Source organism: Helianthus annuus, chromosome 5 (genome assembly GCF_002127325.2).
Source record: "Helianthus annuus cultivar XRQ/B chromosome 5, HanXRQr2.0-SUNRISE, whole genome shotgun sequence".
NCBI lineage: Eukaryota > Viridiplantae > Streptophyta > Magnoliopsida > Asterales > Asteraceae > Helianthus > Helianthus annuus.
The window spans coordinates 15,995,863-16,014,974 of record NC_035437.2 but is presented as its reverse complement, the minus strand read 5'-3'; the positions used below and the strand labels follow the sequence as shown (position 1 = coordinate 16,014,974).

At 37.7% G+C, this 19,112-nt stretch overlaps 1 protein-coding gene across 1 annotated transcript; it reads left to right on the top strand.

Moving 5' to 3' along the window:
- The first annotated feature begins 2,869 nt into the window (after nt 1-2,869).
- LOC110942731 lies at nt 2,870-3,535 on the top strand. The gene has a single exon (XM_022184497.1). The coding sequence runs from the start codon at nt 2,870-2,872 to the stop codon at nt 3,533-3,535; it is 666 nt and encodes a 221-aa protein (XP_022040189.1).
- Nucleotides 3,536-19,112: the final 15,577 nt, after the last annotated feature.

Genomic DNA, 19,112 nt, shown 5'->3' with positions numbered 1-19,112 from the left:
TCCATTATAAACAAGTTTTTAGGGATAAACCCTAATTTATTAAAATAAAACTTCTTCTTTATTTAGATAACTTTTAAAGCCACTTTTCCAAGCCTTCAATGCTCCCCAGCTGGCTTCTATTTGGCTTTCACATTTTGTTACCTAAAACACGTTTAAAAACATTTTATCAGCAAGAAATACTGGCGAGTGAATCCAAGTTTAATCAAGAAAACTTTTATAATTTTACAGCATTTGTTTACTTCTACTTTAATTACCACCCACGGTACTGTCAATCCTGACTTGTGGTAATGTTACTACTCACAGTGTAGTAACAATTTATGTATACAAAACCCCAACATACCGACGATAATTGTAGATTTACAAATACTCAATCACTGTTAATTATACTTTGAAACAATTGAGGTTTTGTAAAAACAATTCACAAAAAAGGTTTCACAAAAGAGGATTAACCCACATAGCTAATTTAGGTATTTCCCTATGACTTCCTGGTTATAATCTATTAAATTAAACAATGCACACGCGTTCTTATAATAAACGAATTTACATTAGCTATCCCCTCCCCGAGACAGAACTCTAACGACTGAATCAGGCAGAGCCTTGATGTAATACACCGAACCTTAATGTACTGGTTATAAACGTATGAAATATGTAATTTATATTTCATATATTGTTAAACGAGTAAGATGATGGTGTGAAAGGTGAAATATCTTGACAAGCCTGGGCTAATATAGGAGACCGTTTAATATTAATAATTAAATATATTATTATTGACCTTACTCCGTTTTTAATGAAACTTAGGTTAAAACGTAGATAAAAAATATGCTCGTTCTAATGACATATTCGTCGTTTTATAAAACGTCATATTTTAAAAGTTATACGAGAAAAACGAGTGAAGCAACTGAATTAATATATATAAGCAAGCAAGCTAGCAGGTCAAGCAAGCAGGTAGGCACGTCACTTGATCCCACATCGCCTCAGAAATAATTTTAGGTGCCTGCTTGCTTCCTTTAATAAGAGTCTCAATAGTTTGTTTAGGTACCAGTTTCTTTAACAAAAACGCTCTAGTATAGAGAATCCCGAGTATACGATGCCCAGTTAGGTGTTGTTAATAGTCGTTTTTGGAGAGTGAGTAGGAGCAGGAGTAGCGAAACTCTACATCAACGTACCGTAGATAGTTTTAAGGTATGCTATTGTTTACGTTTATGTTTAGTTATTTATTATTTAATTTTAGTAGTTAATAGGAGTATTATTATTATTAGTAGTAATATTATTATTAGTAGTAGTAATGTTAGTATTATTTTTAGGTACTAGGGTTATTGTTAGGGGCGGGTATTGGGTAGCCTAGCCTTAGTTAAGCATAGACTAATCAACCATGCTTAAACAAGGCAGCGCTAACCAATATCCAACCATGATAATGACTAGTTAGGTGTATCATTACCTAACCTAGGATTATGTAATTGTGTCAGGACCTTGAGACATAACCCAGTCGTACTAGCGGCAGTTAAGCAATTGCTAATCAGGTGAGTCATCATACTTGTCTTTTAAACTGTGATAGTATACTCGTCCATAACTGGTAATAATGAGAATGTTGCAGTATGCATGTGTCAGTAGGGGTATATGGGATCCTATTATGCTTAATAAGGTGTGTCACTCTGGGAAGGGTAATAAGGTGTTGTACCCACAGGCACTTCGTGCTTATAAGGTCCAGCGACACACACTCATACCTATGTGACGGTCGTAGGGGGACACAGCTGGAGGACCAGTATATCTCTTGTACGGTGGTTTGGGACAATTCAAATGTGACCTATAAGGTTCAATGAGGCCCAACCTGACTATAATGTGGTCACATGCCCATATTGTGTATGCATATAATGTAAATTGTGGTCTATCTTTATAAAAATTGTATAGTATGAGCTCACCAGTATATATCTGACGTCGTTTTGAGTATACTTATCTCAGGTGAGTCATGAGGAAAGCTATAGGAACTACTTGACAGTTGTGGAGTTTTAGAAGATCAAGGAGTTCTTAGTTGCCAAAAGATTGTAAATAATTAAAGTGTTGTACTCAGACTATTATAAGTTTTAATGAAAGTTTAGTTTGTTTCCGCTGTAAATGTATCAATTGTGCATAATCACCCGGGTTACGGGGTGGGTGTTACAGTTGGTATCTGAGCCCGAGGTTTTAGCGAATTAGGTATTGCAGGAATGCCTAAGCTTTAACCAGTAGTTCTCTAAAGATTAATAGCACACTCAGACTAGGCCAAATAACATGTTCTCAGGAAAAGTACTTGCATAGTCAATTGAGTGACGCTAGAAGTAAACTATGTTGTGCCTTTTTATGTGCTATATATATATATATCTATGTGACGTATATAGTTGTTATATTATAATGATGTATCATACATATCAGTAACTCTTTATACTCATATTCCTATAGGAAGGACACAATGTCTGAACATAGAGATGAACAAGGGTCTAGAAATAATCAGAATAACAGAAGGGGAGATGAAAGTTCTTATAGGACTCGAACTCCCTCTCACAGTGTCAGATCCCGGTGTAGTACAAGCATGCGTCTAAATACTGAGGATATCCACAATATAGCCGTGGAAGTGGCTAAGGTAATAACAAATGCACAAACCGGTAATGTTAACCAATCTGGAGAACAACCTGAAGAAAGCTTAGCTGCCTCCATGCCAGTACAAAGGGAAAGAATGGGCGAAAAGAAAAACACTATTGCAACCATGCCACTAGAACGAAAAGGTGAATATTCCAAATCAAAGGAATGTTCTTATAAGCACTTCATGTCCTGTAAACCTCAGTCCTTCGACGGAAGAAAGGGAGCACTAGAAGCTTAAGACTGGCTCAACAGAATGGAGTCAGTAATAGACCTATGTGAATGTAATGACCGCAACAAAGTACGGTTCGCCGTACATATGTTTGAAGCTGAAGCCCTTCACTGGTGGAACATTGTGGTCCGAATAGAGGGAAAAGAAAAGGTTAAGGAGATGAAGTGGGAGGAGTTTATTCATAAGTTTCTTGCTAAGTATTGTCCTCCCAGTGAGATTGAGCAACTGGAAGTGGAATTCTTTCAGTTAAAAATGGGAAATAAAACCTATCGAGAGTATGTTTCTCGTTTCAGTGACATATCTCGACTGGTTTCTTATTTAGCATTGACTAAGGAACAACTGATCAATAGGTTTATTTGGGGTCTACCCTCTGAAATGAGGGTGTTTATCAAATCCAAATCCCCCAAGACTTTTGCAGAAACTGTTGAGGCTGGCGCCGTCATGGCTGCTGAGATAATTCTGCGGCAGGCTGAATCTCACGCACCAAAAAGGAAGTGGGAAGAAAGAAAGGGGACACCCAGAATAACAACTTTAAAAGGCCTAAAACATTTCCTCAATGTCAAATTTGCAAACGCTTTCATACGGGGGAATGCCGTTTTCCTTGTCCAAATTGTAAAAAGACGGGTCATTCTCTTCAAGAATGCAAGGAAAAGAAGAAGTGTTTCGGATGTGGAGACCCTAACCACATGAGATCCGAATGTCCCGAACTCAAAAGAAATAATAAGACACAACCAAATCAGCCAAAAGGGCGTGCATTTGTACTCACCACGGAAGAAGCCAAGACTAATACAGATGTTATCATGGGTACGTATCTCGTAAATGATGTATATGCGCGTGTGTTATTTGATACCGGTGCAAATAGAAGTCTAGTGTCGACTACCTTTAGACCTTACTTGAACCAGGCGTCCCAAAACCTAGATCATGCCTTTACAGTAGAAATGGCTGATGGAAGTCAAAAAGAGATAGTTGACATTGTTAAGAATTGTAAAATAAGCTTAAACAACCATGTTATCCCTATAGACCTAATGCCTATGGAACTTGGAGAATTCGACATAGTCATAGGAATGGACTGGTTGACACCATATCATGCGGAAGTTATATGTGACAAAAGGATCGTCCGACTCAGATTACCCAACGGCAAACAGCTAACTGTATCGGGAGACCGCACTGACAAGGCTAAGAACCTCATCACGATAGCACAAGCACATAAATGCCTAAGGAAAGGGTATGTTGCCTTTTTAGCATATGTCGTAAACACTACAGAAAAACAGAAGGTCGAGGACGTGCCAGTAGTACGAGAATACCCCGAAGTGTTTCCCGATGAGCTCTCGGGACTACCATCGGATAGACAGGTTGAGTTTTGGATTAACCTAGTTCCCGGTACATCACCGATTGTTAAGTCGCCGTACAGACTAGCCCCGACAGAAATGCAAGAACTCAAGAAGCAACTACAAGAGTTGCTTGACAAGGGGTTTATCTAACCCAGTTCGTCGCTATGGGGAGCACCCATCTTGTTTATCAAGAAGAGAGATGGGACGATGCGCATGTGCATCGATTATAGAGACTTGAATAAAGCCACTATAAAGAATAAATACCCTTTACCCAGGATCGACGACTTGTTTGATCAATTACAAGGGGCAAGTTATTTCTCTAAAATAGACTTGAGGTCTGGATACCACCAAGTGAAAGTTGCACTAGAAGACATACCTAAGACGTCTTCAGGACTAGGTATGGTCATTACGAATTTTTGGTAATGCCATTTGGATTAACCAATGCACCTGCAGTGTTCATGGACCTCATGAACAGGGTTTGTAAACCTTACCTCGATAAGTTTGTGATTGTTTTCATTGACGATATCCTTATCTACTCTAAGAATGAGGCTGAACATGAACAACACCTGAGAGCAGTCCTTGAATTGCTCAAGAAAGAGAAACTTTATGCAAAGTTCTCTAAGTGTGAATTTTGGATACGTGAGGTGCAATTCCTAGGCCACGTGATAAATGAACATGGAATACAAGTTGACCCTGCAAAGATCGAGGCCATCAAGAAATGGGAAGTACCGAAGAATCCCACTGAAATCAGAAGATTTCTGGGGTTAGCAGGATACTATAGAAGGTTTATTCGAGACTTCTCAAATATTGCAACACCATTAACCACACTAACCCAGAAAGCCTCTAAGTTTAATTGGGGACCTAAACAAGAAGAAGCCTTTAACACGTTAAAGAATAAGTTATGTAGCACCCCAATACTGTCACTTCCTGAGGGAATAAAATATTTTACCATCTACTGTGATGCATCTCACTATGGTATGGGATGTGTACTCATGCAAAGTGTAACAACTGTCACCAAAATCCATAATTAGGATAGTAATTAGCTATTAAGAAAACCCTAATTGAGACACCCAAGTAATTCTGCACTAACCCTAGAATTTCCAGAACAATCAGAATCAGGATCAGGGGCCCTAAAACTCAGGGGGGGGCAAAACCCTAATAACGATTATCTTCATAACTCATTATAAAATTCGAAATTTATAAAACCATCGACACAGCAAGCCTACCTGCACGAAGGGCTACCCTATGAAAATAGGGTGGTCACTCGCGTAGCGCGACGGCTAAGGGGGTACCCCTCGCGCTACGCGACGGTGTCAAAAATTCAGTATAAATAGCAGGGGTTGGGACTTGAATTTTGACACTTGAACGACAAAAATCGGAGTTACATAGGCCGAGTTATAAGCAAAACAGTCCAACACACACACTATTATCGAATCGCTGCCGCAGAACAGGGTAATTACTCGATCGCTATTACGATTCAGTTTCCGGAATCAATACATTCAAAGAATGTCTAAGTGCTGCCCACATTGGGCTATGCTTTGTCGTTGTCGATAATTCGATATACGAGTTGAAGTACTATACTTTATCGTTTGTCATTTTGATAAATGAGCCGAAGTATTGCACTTGGACATTCATTGTCAAAATTGATCTCGGGGAATTATCGTAACTGCTGTATTGATCACTAATCCTGTTTTGTGTGCATTATTGTTAGATTAGAAATAATCAAGGCTAATCAGTAGGCTTATACACTGCTCGTTAAATCTGCAATGTGAGTCATTCTTCTTTTTATCAAACTGTTTTACAATACTCCAAATTATTTTCAAAGTGTTATAATTACAGGGATTAAGTCGTGGTTATCTTGACCGCTGGTTAGTGGGGTATTGTGCACATTACTAATTTCTCACAGGGTTAGGCAGTAAGCCCTAACAGTGGTTAGGCTACAAGCCCTAACAGTGATAAAACGTCACTAATTGGGTGACTGGACCCAATAGTGATATGACCATCGTCACACGGGTGGCAATACCAGATATAAAATAAGATAATGCCATTGTAATCGCTCTTATGCTGTAATTTATAACTATATGTCGTCTTAAACAAAACTGAATGATTCACTCAGTATTTCCCCGCTGACAAAACCTTTTTACAACATGTTTCAGGTGACATACTGTGAAATCAGTACACGTGCTACGGAGCACCCTCAAGCTTGAAGTAGTGGCTCATATAAATAAATAAACATGTTTGTAAAATAATGAAATGATGAAAATTACGAGGTTATCCCGAAATGTAAATAAATAATACTCGGGCATTTTCAATAATTAAAACGATCCTGCTAAAGACTTCCGCTGTAAACTTGACTACCGCGTGTTTCCTGTCCCGCGGCTCCTGATCCGGGTCAAACCGGGGGCGGGGGCCGTGACAGGAAAGAGGTGGTATCAGAGCCACTAATCAAGCCACTGATTTAAGCCTATTAATTATTTAGAAAATACTTAATCTTTATTAAATTGCTATTCTGTGATTATGTGTTTTATTATCTGATTAATTGCATATAACATGAAACAAATTTTATATGTGTAGCAAATAAAATAAAATTTTAGTGTCTTTACAAAATCTAGAAGCCTTATTCAGTAAATAAATAAATTTATAAAATCTAGGGTGCTCTAAATTCTAGTTGTTCGGATAAATAAACGAGTATTTCTACCAAATTTGTTATAAATTCTGACATAATAATTGTGTGTAAACAGAATGAGTGATTTGTCTAAATGCCCTCCAGAACTTAAATCTCTATCCAGTAAGAATAGAGGTTTCCAGAGATTTCAATAGGTATATACCAGCCAGGGAGGAACCTATAGAATTTAATGCTTTACCTCTCGAGCCTAAGAAAACAGAAATTGAAGAAAGTTCTAGGCAAATTGAGAGATTACCATCTCAAGAAGAGTTAGATTTCGTATTAGAAAATTTCAATACTATTAAGCCCTGTGATGAAACACAACTACCAACGAACTTAGACCCAGCTATTTCAAATCCTTTGATCCGCTCACGACCTTCCGATATAGACGAATGGTTGATTCATGAAATACAATTACAGAATAATCCCTATAAGTTTTTTTTTCCTCAGTTCCAACTGAACCCTTTACCAAATCCACCAAAAGAGTAACGAGAATACAGCTAGACTTCACCACTTGGATCAGGAACTAATAAATATTGGGAATAGGATTCAAGAGATTGGAAAACAAATCTCCTGGAAATACGATCCAAGGAAATACCGTTACTAGACTATTATTTAGCAAAAGGATCGAGAATTTATGAAATTACGATTATGTAATAGTAATAAATAAAACTAGTATGTGTAAAATAAATAATAAAACAATTGTATATAGAAGCATGATATAATAAATATCATAAAAAATTTACAGAATTGGGTACACGTGGTTATGTGCAATTAAGTGTAACATTAGATTATTTCTTGTATACTAATTATTTATCTATAAATCAGTTATCCAATGGAACACGCTAATAATGAACCAGTTAACGAAGGTAATCAATCTGAGCAACAGTCAGGGGGTCAATATATGACTAGGCAGGATATAGAAAATATTGTTGCTCAAGGGATAGCCAACACTATTCCAACAATGATTGCTCAAGGGATAGCCAACGCTATTCCAGCAATTGTCAATGCTGTTAAAAATCCCATAGAACCACAGCAAATCATTCCTAGTAAACGTATTTCTGAAGATAATTTCAGTAATAGCGTAAACGGAGGTAATGATCATGCTAATCATGATAATGAACCGCGACGAGCTCCGCTCCCTAAGAAAAAGAAAGTTGCAACACCTGGTTGCACTTATAAGGAGTTTCTTGCCTGTAAACCTGTAGAATTCGCAGGCAATGAAGGGGCAACTGCGGCACTACGTTGGTTAGAGAAAACTGAGGCAGTGATTAGAATAAGTAAATGTGTTGAGGAAGATAAAGTTATGTATGCGTCACACCTTTTCAAAGAAGAAGCATTAGAATGGTGGAATACCATGTTACAAGCCAAAGGAAGTGACATAGCCTATGCCATAGGTTGGGAAGAATTTAAGCGATTAATAGAAAGAAAATTTTGTCCCGAATATGAGAAAGAGCAAATGGCAAATAAGTTTTTAAGTCACCGAATGGTGGACGTAGATTGTCGAGGGTATACTTCAAAATTCTTTGAGTATGCCAGAATTGTACCTACACTGGCTTCGCCAGAATCGGTACTTATATCTCGCTATATCTGGGGTTTAATTAGCGAAATTCGTGACATTGTCAAAGCTGCGAGACCTCGTACAATTGACGATGCGGTAGAATTAGCCAACACCCTAACTGATGGACTGGTACGCACTCGGGAAGAAAATAGGAGGAAGGATTTAGCCCAGAAAATTTCCCAAGAATTCCATGTAGGTAATAATAACCATCTCAGGAAACGAGGAAATGAGCGATTTCCTACCATCCCATTTTGCGATACTTGCAACAGCAGGCATTTTGGAAAATGCAAAGGATGTTGCAATTTCTGCAAAATTCCAGGACATCGGGAAGAGGATTGCAGGAAAAAGAAGGCAATAACCTGCTACAATTGCGGAGAAGCTGGACATTACAAAACTAACTGCCCGAAATTAGGCAACCCAGCAAACGAAAAGACAAAACCTACAGAAGGGACTACCAAGAGAAATGCAAGAGCTTTCCAATTAACTACTCAGGAAGCTGAATTAATTCCTGACATCATAGTTGGTACGTTTTAAAATTTCCGACGATTAAGCAAAAGAATTATTTGACTCTAGAGCAAACCAAAGTTTCATAAATACTTCATTTTGCCAAGTCTTTAATTTACCTTTAACCAAACCTTAGGCCAACTTTTACAGTTGACGCAGATTTTGTTAGAATAAATAATATTTTGCAAGAAGCACAGATAGAATTAATAGGACGTAAACTTTTCTGTAAAATTTGTTATTAATAAATTAGCCGGATTCAATGTTATAGGAATAATAACCAACTTTGCTCAACTTCTTTATAAAAACTTCCGTATTAATAGAAAGGAAGGATTAAGGAAAAGATATATCGATTATAGAGAAATAAATTAGAAATCAATACCTATTCTCTAGGAATAAAAATTTATTTTGCTCAATTTTCAAATACTAGGTATTCGTCCACAATAGATTTGTGTTTCGAACAATATTAAATGGCAAATTCTGCAATCCCTAAAAGAAAATTTGGAATTCTGTAAATTCAAATAGATACTATAGATGGTATATTTGATAAAATATATATCCCTAAAATAAGCTAAAACAATTAAGGTTAAATAAAAATCTAAATCAAAAGAAGCTTTAAAATCTTATAGCATAAATTTAACCTTCAGATTAGAAACCACTATCTGTAAGAAGATAAAGTTATTACCCATACAGGTCATAAGAATTTAAGATACATATTGGAGTAAATACAACTATAATATTTAGTATCCCAAAGGGAAAGACTGAAGACGACTATAAACCAAATCCATTAAAGTTCAAGTTGGAAACAAAATATTATTAAAAATATCTCCTTGAAAGAAATTATTAAGAAAAGAAAACTAAGTCTAAAGATACGTAGGACCATTTCCAATAAGATTAGTAGTTTATTATTTTCAAACTACTCGACAAAATAGTTAGAATACATGATATATTTCATATATCCAATTTCCAGAAATAGTTGATAGACAAATCCCTGGTAGTGTCTCTTCAAGAAAAAGAGATAAACGAAAAGTCAAAATTCATAAAGAAATCACTACGAATAAAGGATAGACGAGTAAAATTTTTACACATAAACAATAATATTAATAGAACTCAAAGAAAGAATCTGAATATATCTACAAACTGAAATTAGAAATGAAGTAAAGATACCCTTATCTATTCCAGTAAATCTCGAGGACGAGATTTTTATTAAGGTGGGGAGGATGTAACAACTGTCACCAAAATCCATAATTAGGATAGTAATTAGCTATTAAGAAAACCCTAATTGAGACACCCAAGTAATTCTGCACTAACCCTAGAATTTCCAGAACAATCAGAATCAGGATCAGGGGCCCTAAAACTCAGGGGGGGGGGGGGGGCAAAACCCTAATAACGATTATCTTCATAACTCATTATAAAATTCGAAATTTATAAAACCATCGACACAGCAAGCCTACCTGCACGAAGGGCTACCCTATGAAAATAGGGTGGTCACTCGCGTAGCGCGACGGCTAAGGGGGTACCCCTCGCGCTACGCGACGGTGTCAAAAATTCAGTATAAATAGCAGGGGTTGGGACTTGAATTTTGACACTTGAACGACAAAAATCGGAGTTACATAGGCCGAGTTATAAGCAAAACAGTCCAACACACACACTATTATCGAATCGCTGCCGCAGAACAGGGTAATTACTCGATCGCTATTACGATTCAGTTTCCGGAATCAATACATTCAAAGAATGTCTAAGTGCTGCCCACATTGGGCTATGCTTTGTCGTTGTCGATAATTCGATATACGAGTTGAAGTACTATACTTTATCGTTTGTCATTTTGATAAATGAGCCGAAGTATTGCACTTGGACATTCATTGTCAAAATTGATCTCGGGGAATTATCGTAACTGCTGTATTGATCACTAATCCTGTTTTGTGTGCATTATTGTTAGATTAGAAATAATCAAGGCTAATCAGTAGGCTTATACACTGCTCGTTAAATCTGCAATGTGAGTCATTCTTCTTTTTATCAAACTGTTTTACAATACTCCAAATTATTTTCAAAGTGTTATAATTACAGGGATTAAGTCGTGGTTATCTTGACCGCTGGTTAGTGGGGTATTGTGCACATTACTAATTTCTCACAGGGTTAGGCAGTAAGCCCTAACAGTGGTTAGGCTACAAGCCCTAACAGTGATAAAACGTCACTAATTGGGTGACTGGACCCAATAGTGATATGACCATCGTCACACGGGTGGCAATACCAGATATAAAATAAGATAATGCCATTGTAATCGCTCTTATGCTGTAATTTATAACTATATGTCGTCTTAAACAAAACTGAATGATTCACTCAGTATTTCCCCGCTGACAAAACCTTTTTACAACATGTTTCAGGTGACATACTGTGAAATCAGTACACGTGCTACGGAGCACCCTCAAGCTTGAAGTAGTGGCTCATATAAATAAATAAACATGTTTGTAAAATAATGAAATGATGAAAATTACGAGGTTATCCCGAAATGTAAATAAATAATACTCGGGCATTTTCAATAATTAAAACGATCCTGCTAAAGACTTCCGCTGTAAACTTGACTACCGCGTGTTTCCTGTCCCGCGGCTCCTGATCCGGGTCAAACCGGGGGCGGGGGCCGTGACACAAAGACGCAAAGTGATTGCCTACGCCTCTAGACAGTTGAAGATTCATGAGCGGAACTACACAACCCATGATTTGAAACTTGGTGCCATAGTGTTCGTGTTGAAAATTTGGAGGCACTATCTTTACGGTACAAAGTGCACTATCTATAGTGACCATAAAAGTTTAAAACACATATTTGAGCAGAAGGAGCTCAATATGCGTCAGAGACGATGGATGGAGTTATTAAGTGATTACGACTGTGAGATCCAATACCATCCAGGTAAGGCAAACATAGTAGCAGATGCTCTACGTAGAAAAGAGAAACCTCAACTAATAAGAATTCGTGCAACCAGAATAGAGGTTAAAACTAGTCTCTTAGATCAAGTTAAGAATATACAACAAGAAGCCTAAAAAGAGAATCATATTGTAAAAGAAAGAATGATTGGGAGACTGAAGCTACTAACAATGGGAAATGATAATATCCTTAGGTTCAACAATAGGATATACGTTCCTAATTTTGAAGGACTGCAGGATACAATCTTAGAGGAAACTCACAAGTCTAAGTATTCCATTCACCCTGGCAGTGACAAGATGTATAAGGATTTAAGGAGAGATTATTGGTGGTCGGGAATGAAGCGATCTGTTGCCCATTATGTGGAAAAGTGCCTTACATGCCTTAAGGTGAAGGCAGAACATCAAAAACCCTCTGGATACTTGCAACAACTAGAGATTCCAAAATGGAAATGGGAGAAAATCACCATGGATTTTATCACGAAGCTCCCAAGGTTAAGTCATAGCTATGATACCATTTGGGTAATAGTGGACAGATTGACCAAGTCTGCATACTTCGTGCCAATTTGTGAGGTCTATAAGATGAACAAGCTAGCTCAAATTTACATCAAAGAAATAGTCTCGCGACATGGGGTGCCTGTATCGATCATATCAGACAAAGATAGTCATTTCACATCTAAATTCTGGCAAAGTTTCCAACATGAGTTGGGAACCAAGCTTAGTCTAAGCACTGCATATCATCCTCAGACGGATGGGCAGATTGAACGGACTATTCAAACATTAGAAGATATGCTTCGGGCTTGTGTAATTGATTTTGGTGGAAGTTGGGACACTCATCTACCACTCATCGAATTCGCCTACAATAATAACTATCACGCCAGCATCAAAGCTGCACCTTATGAAGCTTTATACGGAAGAAAGTGCCAAACTCCTATCTGTTGGACGGAAGTAGGGGAAAGTCAACTAGCAGGACCAGAAATCATTCCAGAAATCATTGTGGAGACCACAGATAAGATCCAACAAATAAAAGAAATGATGAAAAGTGCTCAAGATCGACAAAAGAGTTATGCAGATCAGAGGCGTAAACCCCTAGAATTCCAACTAGGGGATAAAGTAATGCTGAAGGTATCACCCCTGAAAGGAGTGATTCGGTTTGGAAAGAAGGGAAAGTTGAAACCCCGATACATTGGGCTGTTTGAAGTAACAAGCAAAGTAGGACCAGTGGCTTATCGGCTAAAACTTCCTGAACAGCTGGCAGGAATACATAATACTTTACATGTATCAAATTTAAGGAAGTGCCTGGTGGACGAAGCTCAACAAATACCCCTGGAAGACGTACAGGTTGACGAAAAACTCAAATTCATTGAAAAACCACTACAAATCGAAGATAGGAAGGTTAAAAAGTAACGCAAAAAGGAAATCCCGTTAGTCAAAGTCAAGTGGAACGCACGTCATGGACCCAACTTTACATGGGAATTAGAAAACATAATGAAAGATAAGTACCCTCATCTTTTTAAGTGATGACAAATTTCGAGGACGAAATTTTTGTAAGGAGGGAAGGATGTAATACCCCGAACCTTAATGTACTGGTTATAAACGTATGAAATATGTAATTTATATTTCATATATTGTTAAACGAGTAAGATGATGGTGTGAAAGGTGAAATATCTTGACAAGCCTGGGCTAATATAGGAGACCGTTTAATATTAATAATTAAATATATTGTTTTTGACCTTACTCCGTTTTTAATGAAACTTAGGTTAAAACGTAGATAAAAATATGCTCGTTCTAATGACATATTCGTCGTTTTATAAAACGTCATATTTTAAAAGTTATACGAGAAAAACAAGTGAAGCAACTGAAATAATATATATAAGCAAGCAAGCTAGCAGGTCAAGCAGGCAGGTAGGCACGTCATTTGATCCCACATCGCCTCAGAAATAATTTGAGGTGCCTGCTTGCTTCCTTTAAATAAGAGTCTCAGTAGTTTGTTTAGGTACCAGTTTCTTTAACAGAACCGCTCTAGTATAGAGAATCCCGAGTATACGATACCCCGTTGGGTGTTGTTAATAGTCGTTTTTGGAGAGCGAGTAGAAGCAGGAGTAGGGAAACTCTACATCAACGTACCGTAGATAGTTTTAAGGTATGCTCTTGTTTACGTTTATGTTTAGTTATTTATTATTTAATTTTAGTAGTTAATAGGAGTATTATTATTATCAGTAGTAATACTATTATTAGTAGTAGTAATGTTAGTATTATTTTTAGGTACTAGGGTTATTGTTAGGGGCGGGTATTGGGTAGCCTAGCCTTAGTTAAGCATAGACTGATCAACCATGCTTAAGCAAGGCAGTGCTAACCAATATCCAACCATGATAATGACTAGTTAGGTGTACCATTACCTAACCTAGGATTATGTAATTGTGTCAGGACCTTGAGACATAACCCAGTCGTACTAGCGGCAGTTAAGCAATTGCTAATCAGGTGAGTCATCATACTTGTCTTTTAAACTGTGATAGTATACTCGTCCATAACTGGTAATAATGAGAATGCTGCAGTATGCATGTGTCAGTAGGGGTATATGGGATCGTATTATGCTTAATGAGGTGTGTCACTCTGGGAAGGGTAATAAGGTGTTGTACCCACAGGCACTTCGTGCTTATAAGGTCCAGCGACACACACTCATACCTATGTGACGGCCGTAGGGGGACACAGCTTGAGGACCAGTATGTCTCTTGTACGGTGATTTGTGACAAGTCAAATGTGACCTATAAGGTTCAATGAGGCCCAACCTGACTATAATGTGGTCACATGCCCATATTGTGTATTCATATAATGTAAATTGTGGTCTGTCTTTATAAAAAAATGTATAGTATGAGCTCACCAGTATATATCTGACGTCGTTTTGAGTATACTTATCTCAGGTGAGTCATGAGGAAAGCTATAGGAACTACTTAACAGTTGTGGAGTTTTAGAAGATCAAGGAGTTCTTAGTTGCCAAAATATTGTAAACAAATAAAGTGTTGTACTCAGACTATTATAAGTTTTAATGAAAGTTTAGTTTGTTTCGGCTGTAAGTGTATCAATTGTTCATAATCACTCGGGTTACCGGGTGGGTGTTACACTAGACGTGCATTACGGAGCACTAGATCAATCGGGCAGCGTAACTAATACGTAACCGGGGGTTATGATACTTACATCGAGGTAAAGCTTCGCTTTTTAGTGGGTATTGTGCCCGAGAATTATAATTACTATTCAGAATTTTGAGAGAGAAAGTCGATTGTGAGCGATTTGGAAACTGAAGCCTGAACTCCCAATTTATTGGGCCTGATCAGGGGTTTCTGGCGGCCCGCGAGAGAGAAACAAGGGGCCTTCGCGCCCCGTGAGAGCCTCTAGGGTAGGCCCTAGGGTTGCTGAATCAACGGCTAGCTTCGACACGATAGGGATACGTGGTGACCTAGGGTTGCGCCTGGTGTCAAGAGGGTCGCGGCCCGCGACAGACCTCTCTTTCTGTGTTGCGCCCCGCGAGCGGATTAAAATACTGTTTTTATATGATTTTTATTAAAATAGAGGTATTTCGGGGCCGTTTGTCGTATACTGGGTGTATTTTAAAACATATAGGGATGTTTTAAGGATTTTAGGAGAGTTGAGATACTACGGGAATATCTTTCAATTCTTTTTCTTTAGGGTTAGTGATTATGGAAATCATATACACTAGTGATCCTTTCCTTGCATAACTAGCTGTTTTCATCAAGAGATGAATTTCGTAGATCGAGTTGGCTTATCTCCTTTAATTGTGATCTTTTCACCCTTTGTGAACTTACTTGTATTGACTTTTGATCACATAAAATACTGGCTTTATTGGCTATTAACCAATCCATTCCTAATACAATATCAAATCCAACTAGATTCATTGTGTCACACCCCAATATTTCCACGTATTACCGGTGGGCCCGGTGGGGAGTATCGTGACGTAGTTGATATCATCATAGTCAAATAATCACAGTTCAATGCACAGCGGAAGACTAAAATAAAATATATTACAAACCGAGTGAAAGTAACATAAGTATTACAAACGGAATGTAAGAGGATCCACAGGCGGATCTTAAAACGGAAACATAAACATTGTTCAATAGACTTTAGGCATCTAGAACTTGCAAGATTCCTTATTAACGCCCTGAGCTCCTAGCCAATTTACGTACAATAACTGTCACTTAACCTTTTTGGAAAATACGTCAGTTTACACTGGTAAATACAATTAGCTGACTCATTTTGAAAATGTTTAAGAAAATTGATATGAATGCACAAGCCACAAAAACTCTTTTATAACTTGGGACAATTTTATTAATGAAAATCTTGTATCAGATTTACATGTTTGTCCAACATTTAGGGCCGGTGATTATACAAACCGATCAAGATTAATCGACACACCATAAATATAGTCTCACAAGAAGTTACCCTTACGAGTGAGTATATCTTTTATATACGCAACAGGAGGAGTTATGCCTACACCTTGTGCTTAAGTTGTGGCCATTCACTTTTTAAATGAGCCAAGGATATTCAGGATGCGGTCATTAACCCCTAATGTTATTTGTTATCAAGCAATACTGATTAAAACAGGATTATTGTGACATCTGTGCTTGTAATCATTGTAAACAGTTCAATTATCAATGAAATAAAGCTATTTGATCCCTATGTTTGTTTGTTTATGTTTGATGTTTTTCATGTTAAACTTTTATTCGATTTCAAACTCTATATCGCTTTCTGGAGAATTATACGCAAACTGGTGCGAAAACGTAATCAGTTATACGCGACAAATACTCCGGAACATCAATTCATGCTTAACATACCTTAAATAACCTTTACATAACTTAGAAATAAGTTTTGAAGGCTTTGGTATGGCAAAATTAAGTCAATTCGCTTACAGGGACTAAAATTGACAAACTGCGAAAGTATGCCGATTTGAACTGTAACGAACATTCCGGAACATGATCATAAGTAAAACACACCCTAAATATCCTTTACATAGCTTAGAAATAGGCTTTGAGGGGTTCGGTGTGCTAAAATAAACTTTATGCTCATTCAGGGACTAAAAGCGTCAAAAAGTGCATAAGTTTGCATTTTCGCGCATAACTTACGTTCTGAATACTTCCGGACATCCAAAAATTTATGTAAGCATTAAAATATTATGTTTTAGTTTTTGGCTTGTCAAAAACCCATTCATCGCGCAATTTGGACCGTTTTTGCGTCCGTCACGACTTCCGTCGTAATTAACCGAACAACGCAATCGTACGACCAAACGAACCGACATCCGGCATATTTTTGAGCATGTTTTATGTTCCCTATACTTTAACATCCTTATAGAGCTCAAAAATGGGTTTGACGGGTGTTAGAAGTGCCAAAACACGACTATACGCGCACAGGGGCCAAAACTGTCAAAATGAAAACATAGCTGGTCTGCAGGTCCCTTACGGACCGTATGGGGTTGCTTATGGTCCGTAAGCCCCTCCCAGATCAGCAGAAATGCTTTCCAGCCATTTCCAGCTGTTACACACCTTCACCCATGGTTTCTTGCATCTTGTGGGCGGGTTTTGGATGTCCCATGGTTTTCTAAAACAATGGGCACACATGGAGGGTGGAGATCGAAGCTCGGATTTCAAGAAACGATCCTAACGGTTCTACGAAATCTATAAATACCCCCCATGAATTCACTTCCAACTCACTTGATTTTCTGAGATTTTCTCTAAGTTGGAGTGATTACCACTTCATACCTGAGAAATACTTGGAAATCAATCTTGCGGGGACCTTCTGTAAGTATTCTTTCGCGTTTTTCGTTCGTTTTAGCGTTTAAGTCAAACTGTGTTTGACTTTCTGCATTGACTAGTTTATGGTCAACGCGAAGTTCGTTTGAACTTCATAACATGAGCGTAATCACGATGGTTATAGTCCCTAGTGACTATACCTACTGATTACCACGTTATCTAGGCTCAGTGACGAGTCGTAGTTTCGGCCAAAATGCGTTTTCTCGCGTATTTTGTAACCAAACTACTCTAGGGTATTAAAACCGTTTGTTTTAATACCAAACCTGTTTTCTAACTTCACTAAACATGTTCTAGCATGTTTAGCTCGTCGCTACTAGTTTTGTGCTTGTCTAAGGGTCGTAAGGTAAGCGATCTAATCAATCGCCTATGCTTACGAACCCGACCCATTTGGTCGATCTTTAGGATCCGACCAAACATATTAGGTGACCATAGTTGTATAGGGAATAACCTTCCGAGGTTATACCTTATGGTCACATCGTTTAACTAGTTGTATGATACGTAATGTATGTGCCTTAGGTAAATTACCAAAATACCCTTTTTACGCCAAAATTCATTTTAAGCCTATGTAACATAATTTTTGGTATCTAAACTGATTTAACAACAATATTGAACATGTTAAGGCATATCTTGTTTATCATAGGGCTAGTTAGGCATTCCAAACGCGTTTTACGCGAACGACGCGTTAAAGTAGCATAAGTTACCTAAGCGGGTCGTAACGGGTCAAGAGAACTTAGGATAGGTTTCGTTTTAGTACGTAGGCTTTGTTAGACCATATTACATAAGTTCCCACACTTATTTGGTTTACGAAACCTCGTACTACCCGATCCTCCAATAGGTCCGTTTATTAATGTAGATACCTATATAGGTGCCGTTTGATTCCGTGATCTTCTAGCATTGCTTGGTGGTTATCCTACGACTTCTAAGCAATCTCAAGTGAGTACATAGACCCCTCTCTTACTGTTTTCTAAACATTTTGGGGTGAAACACATGTGCCTACTTGTTACTTTCATGCTTTCATGTTTTCGCATTATATACTTGCTATGTTCATTAGTACACTATTAGTACATGATTTCATTATGTTTTTGCTATGTATGTCCATTGTGTGCATACTTAGTACATCGTTTTACATGACATTTTCATGCTATGTATGTTCATCATACTTAGTACATTTGTTTTTCATCACATGTTTATATTTTGGGTATGACATTTGGTTTGTTTAAGTGGGACAATATACATTCATTAACTTTGATCACGCCGCTCGTTAGTAGGTAATGGTACCATAGGAACTGACAACTCCCGTTTCTGACATCCTAGGTATGTTTGGATGAAAGGAATGACCGAATTTGATTTAAACATAAAAACCGATAGACCTTTAATTTGTTTAAAGGTTTATCACCACAGTCACAAGGCTTGAATGTATGCATTTTCACAATACCGCATAAATGTTTGTATTCAGTATAGCATGCATCTCCAC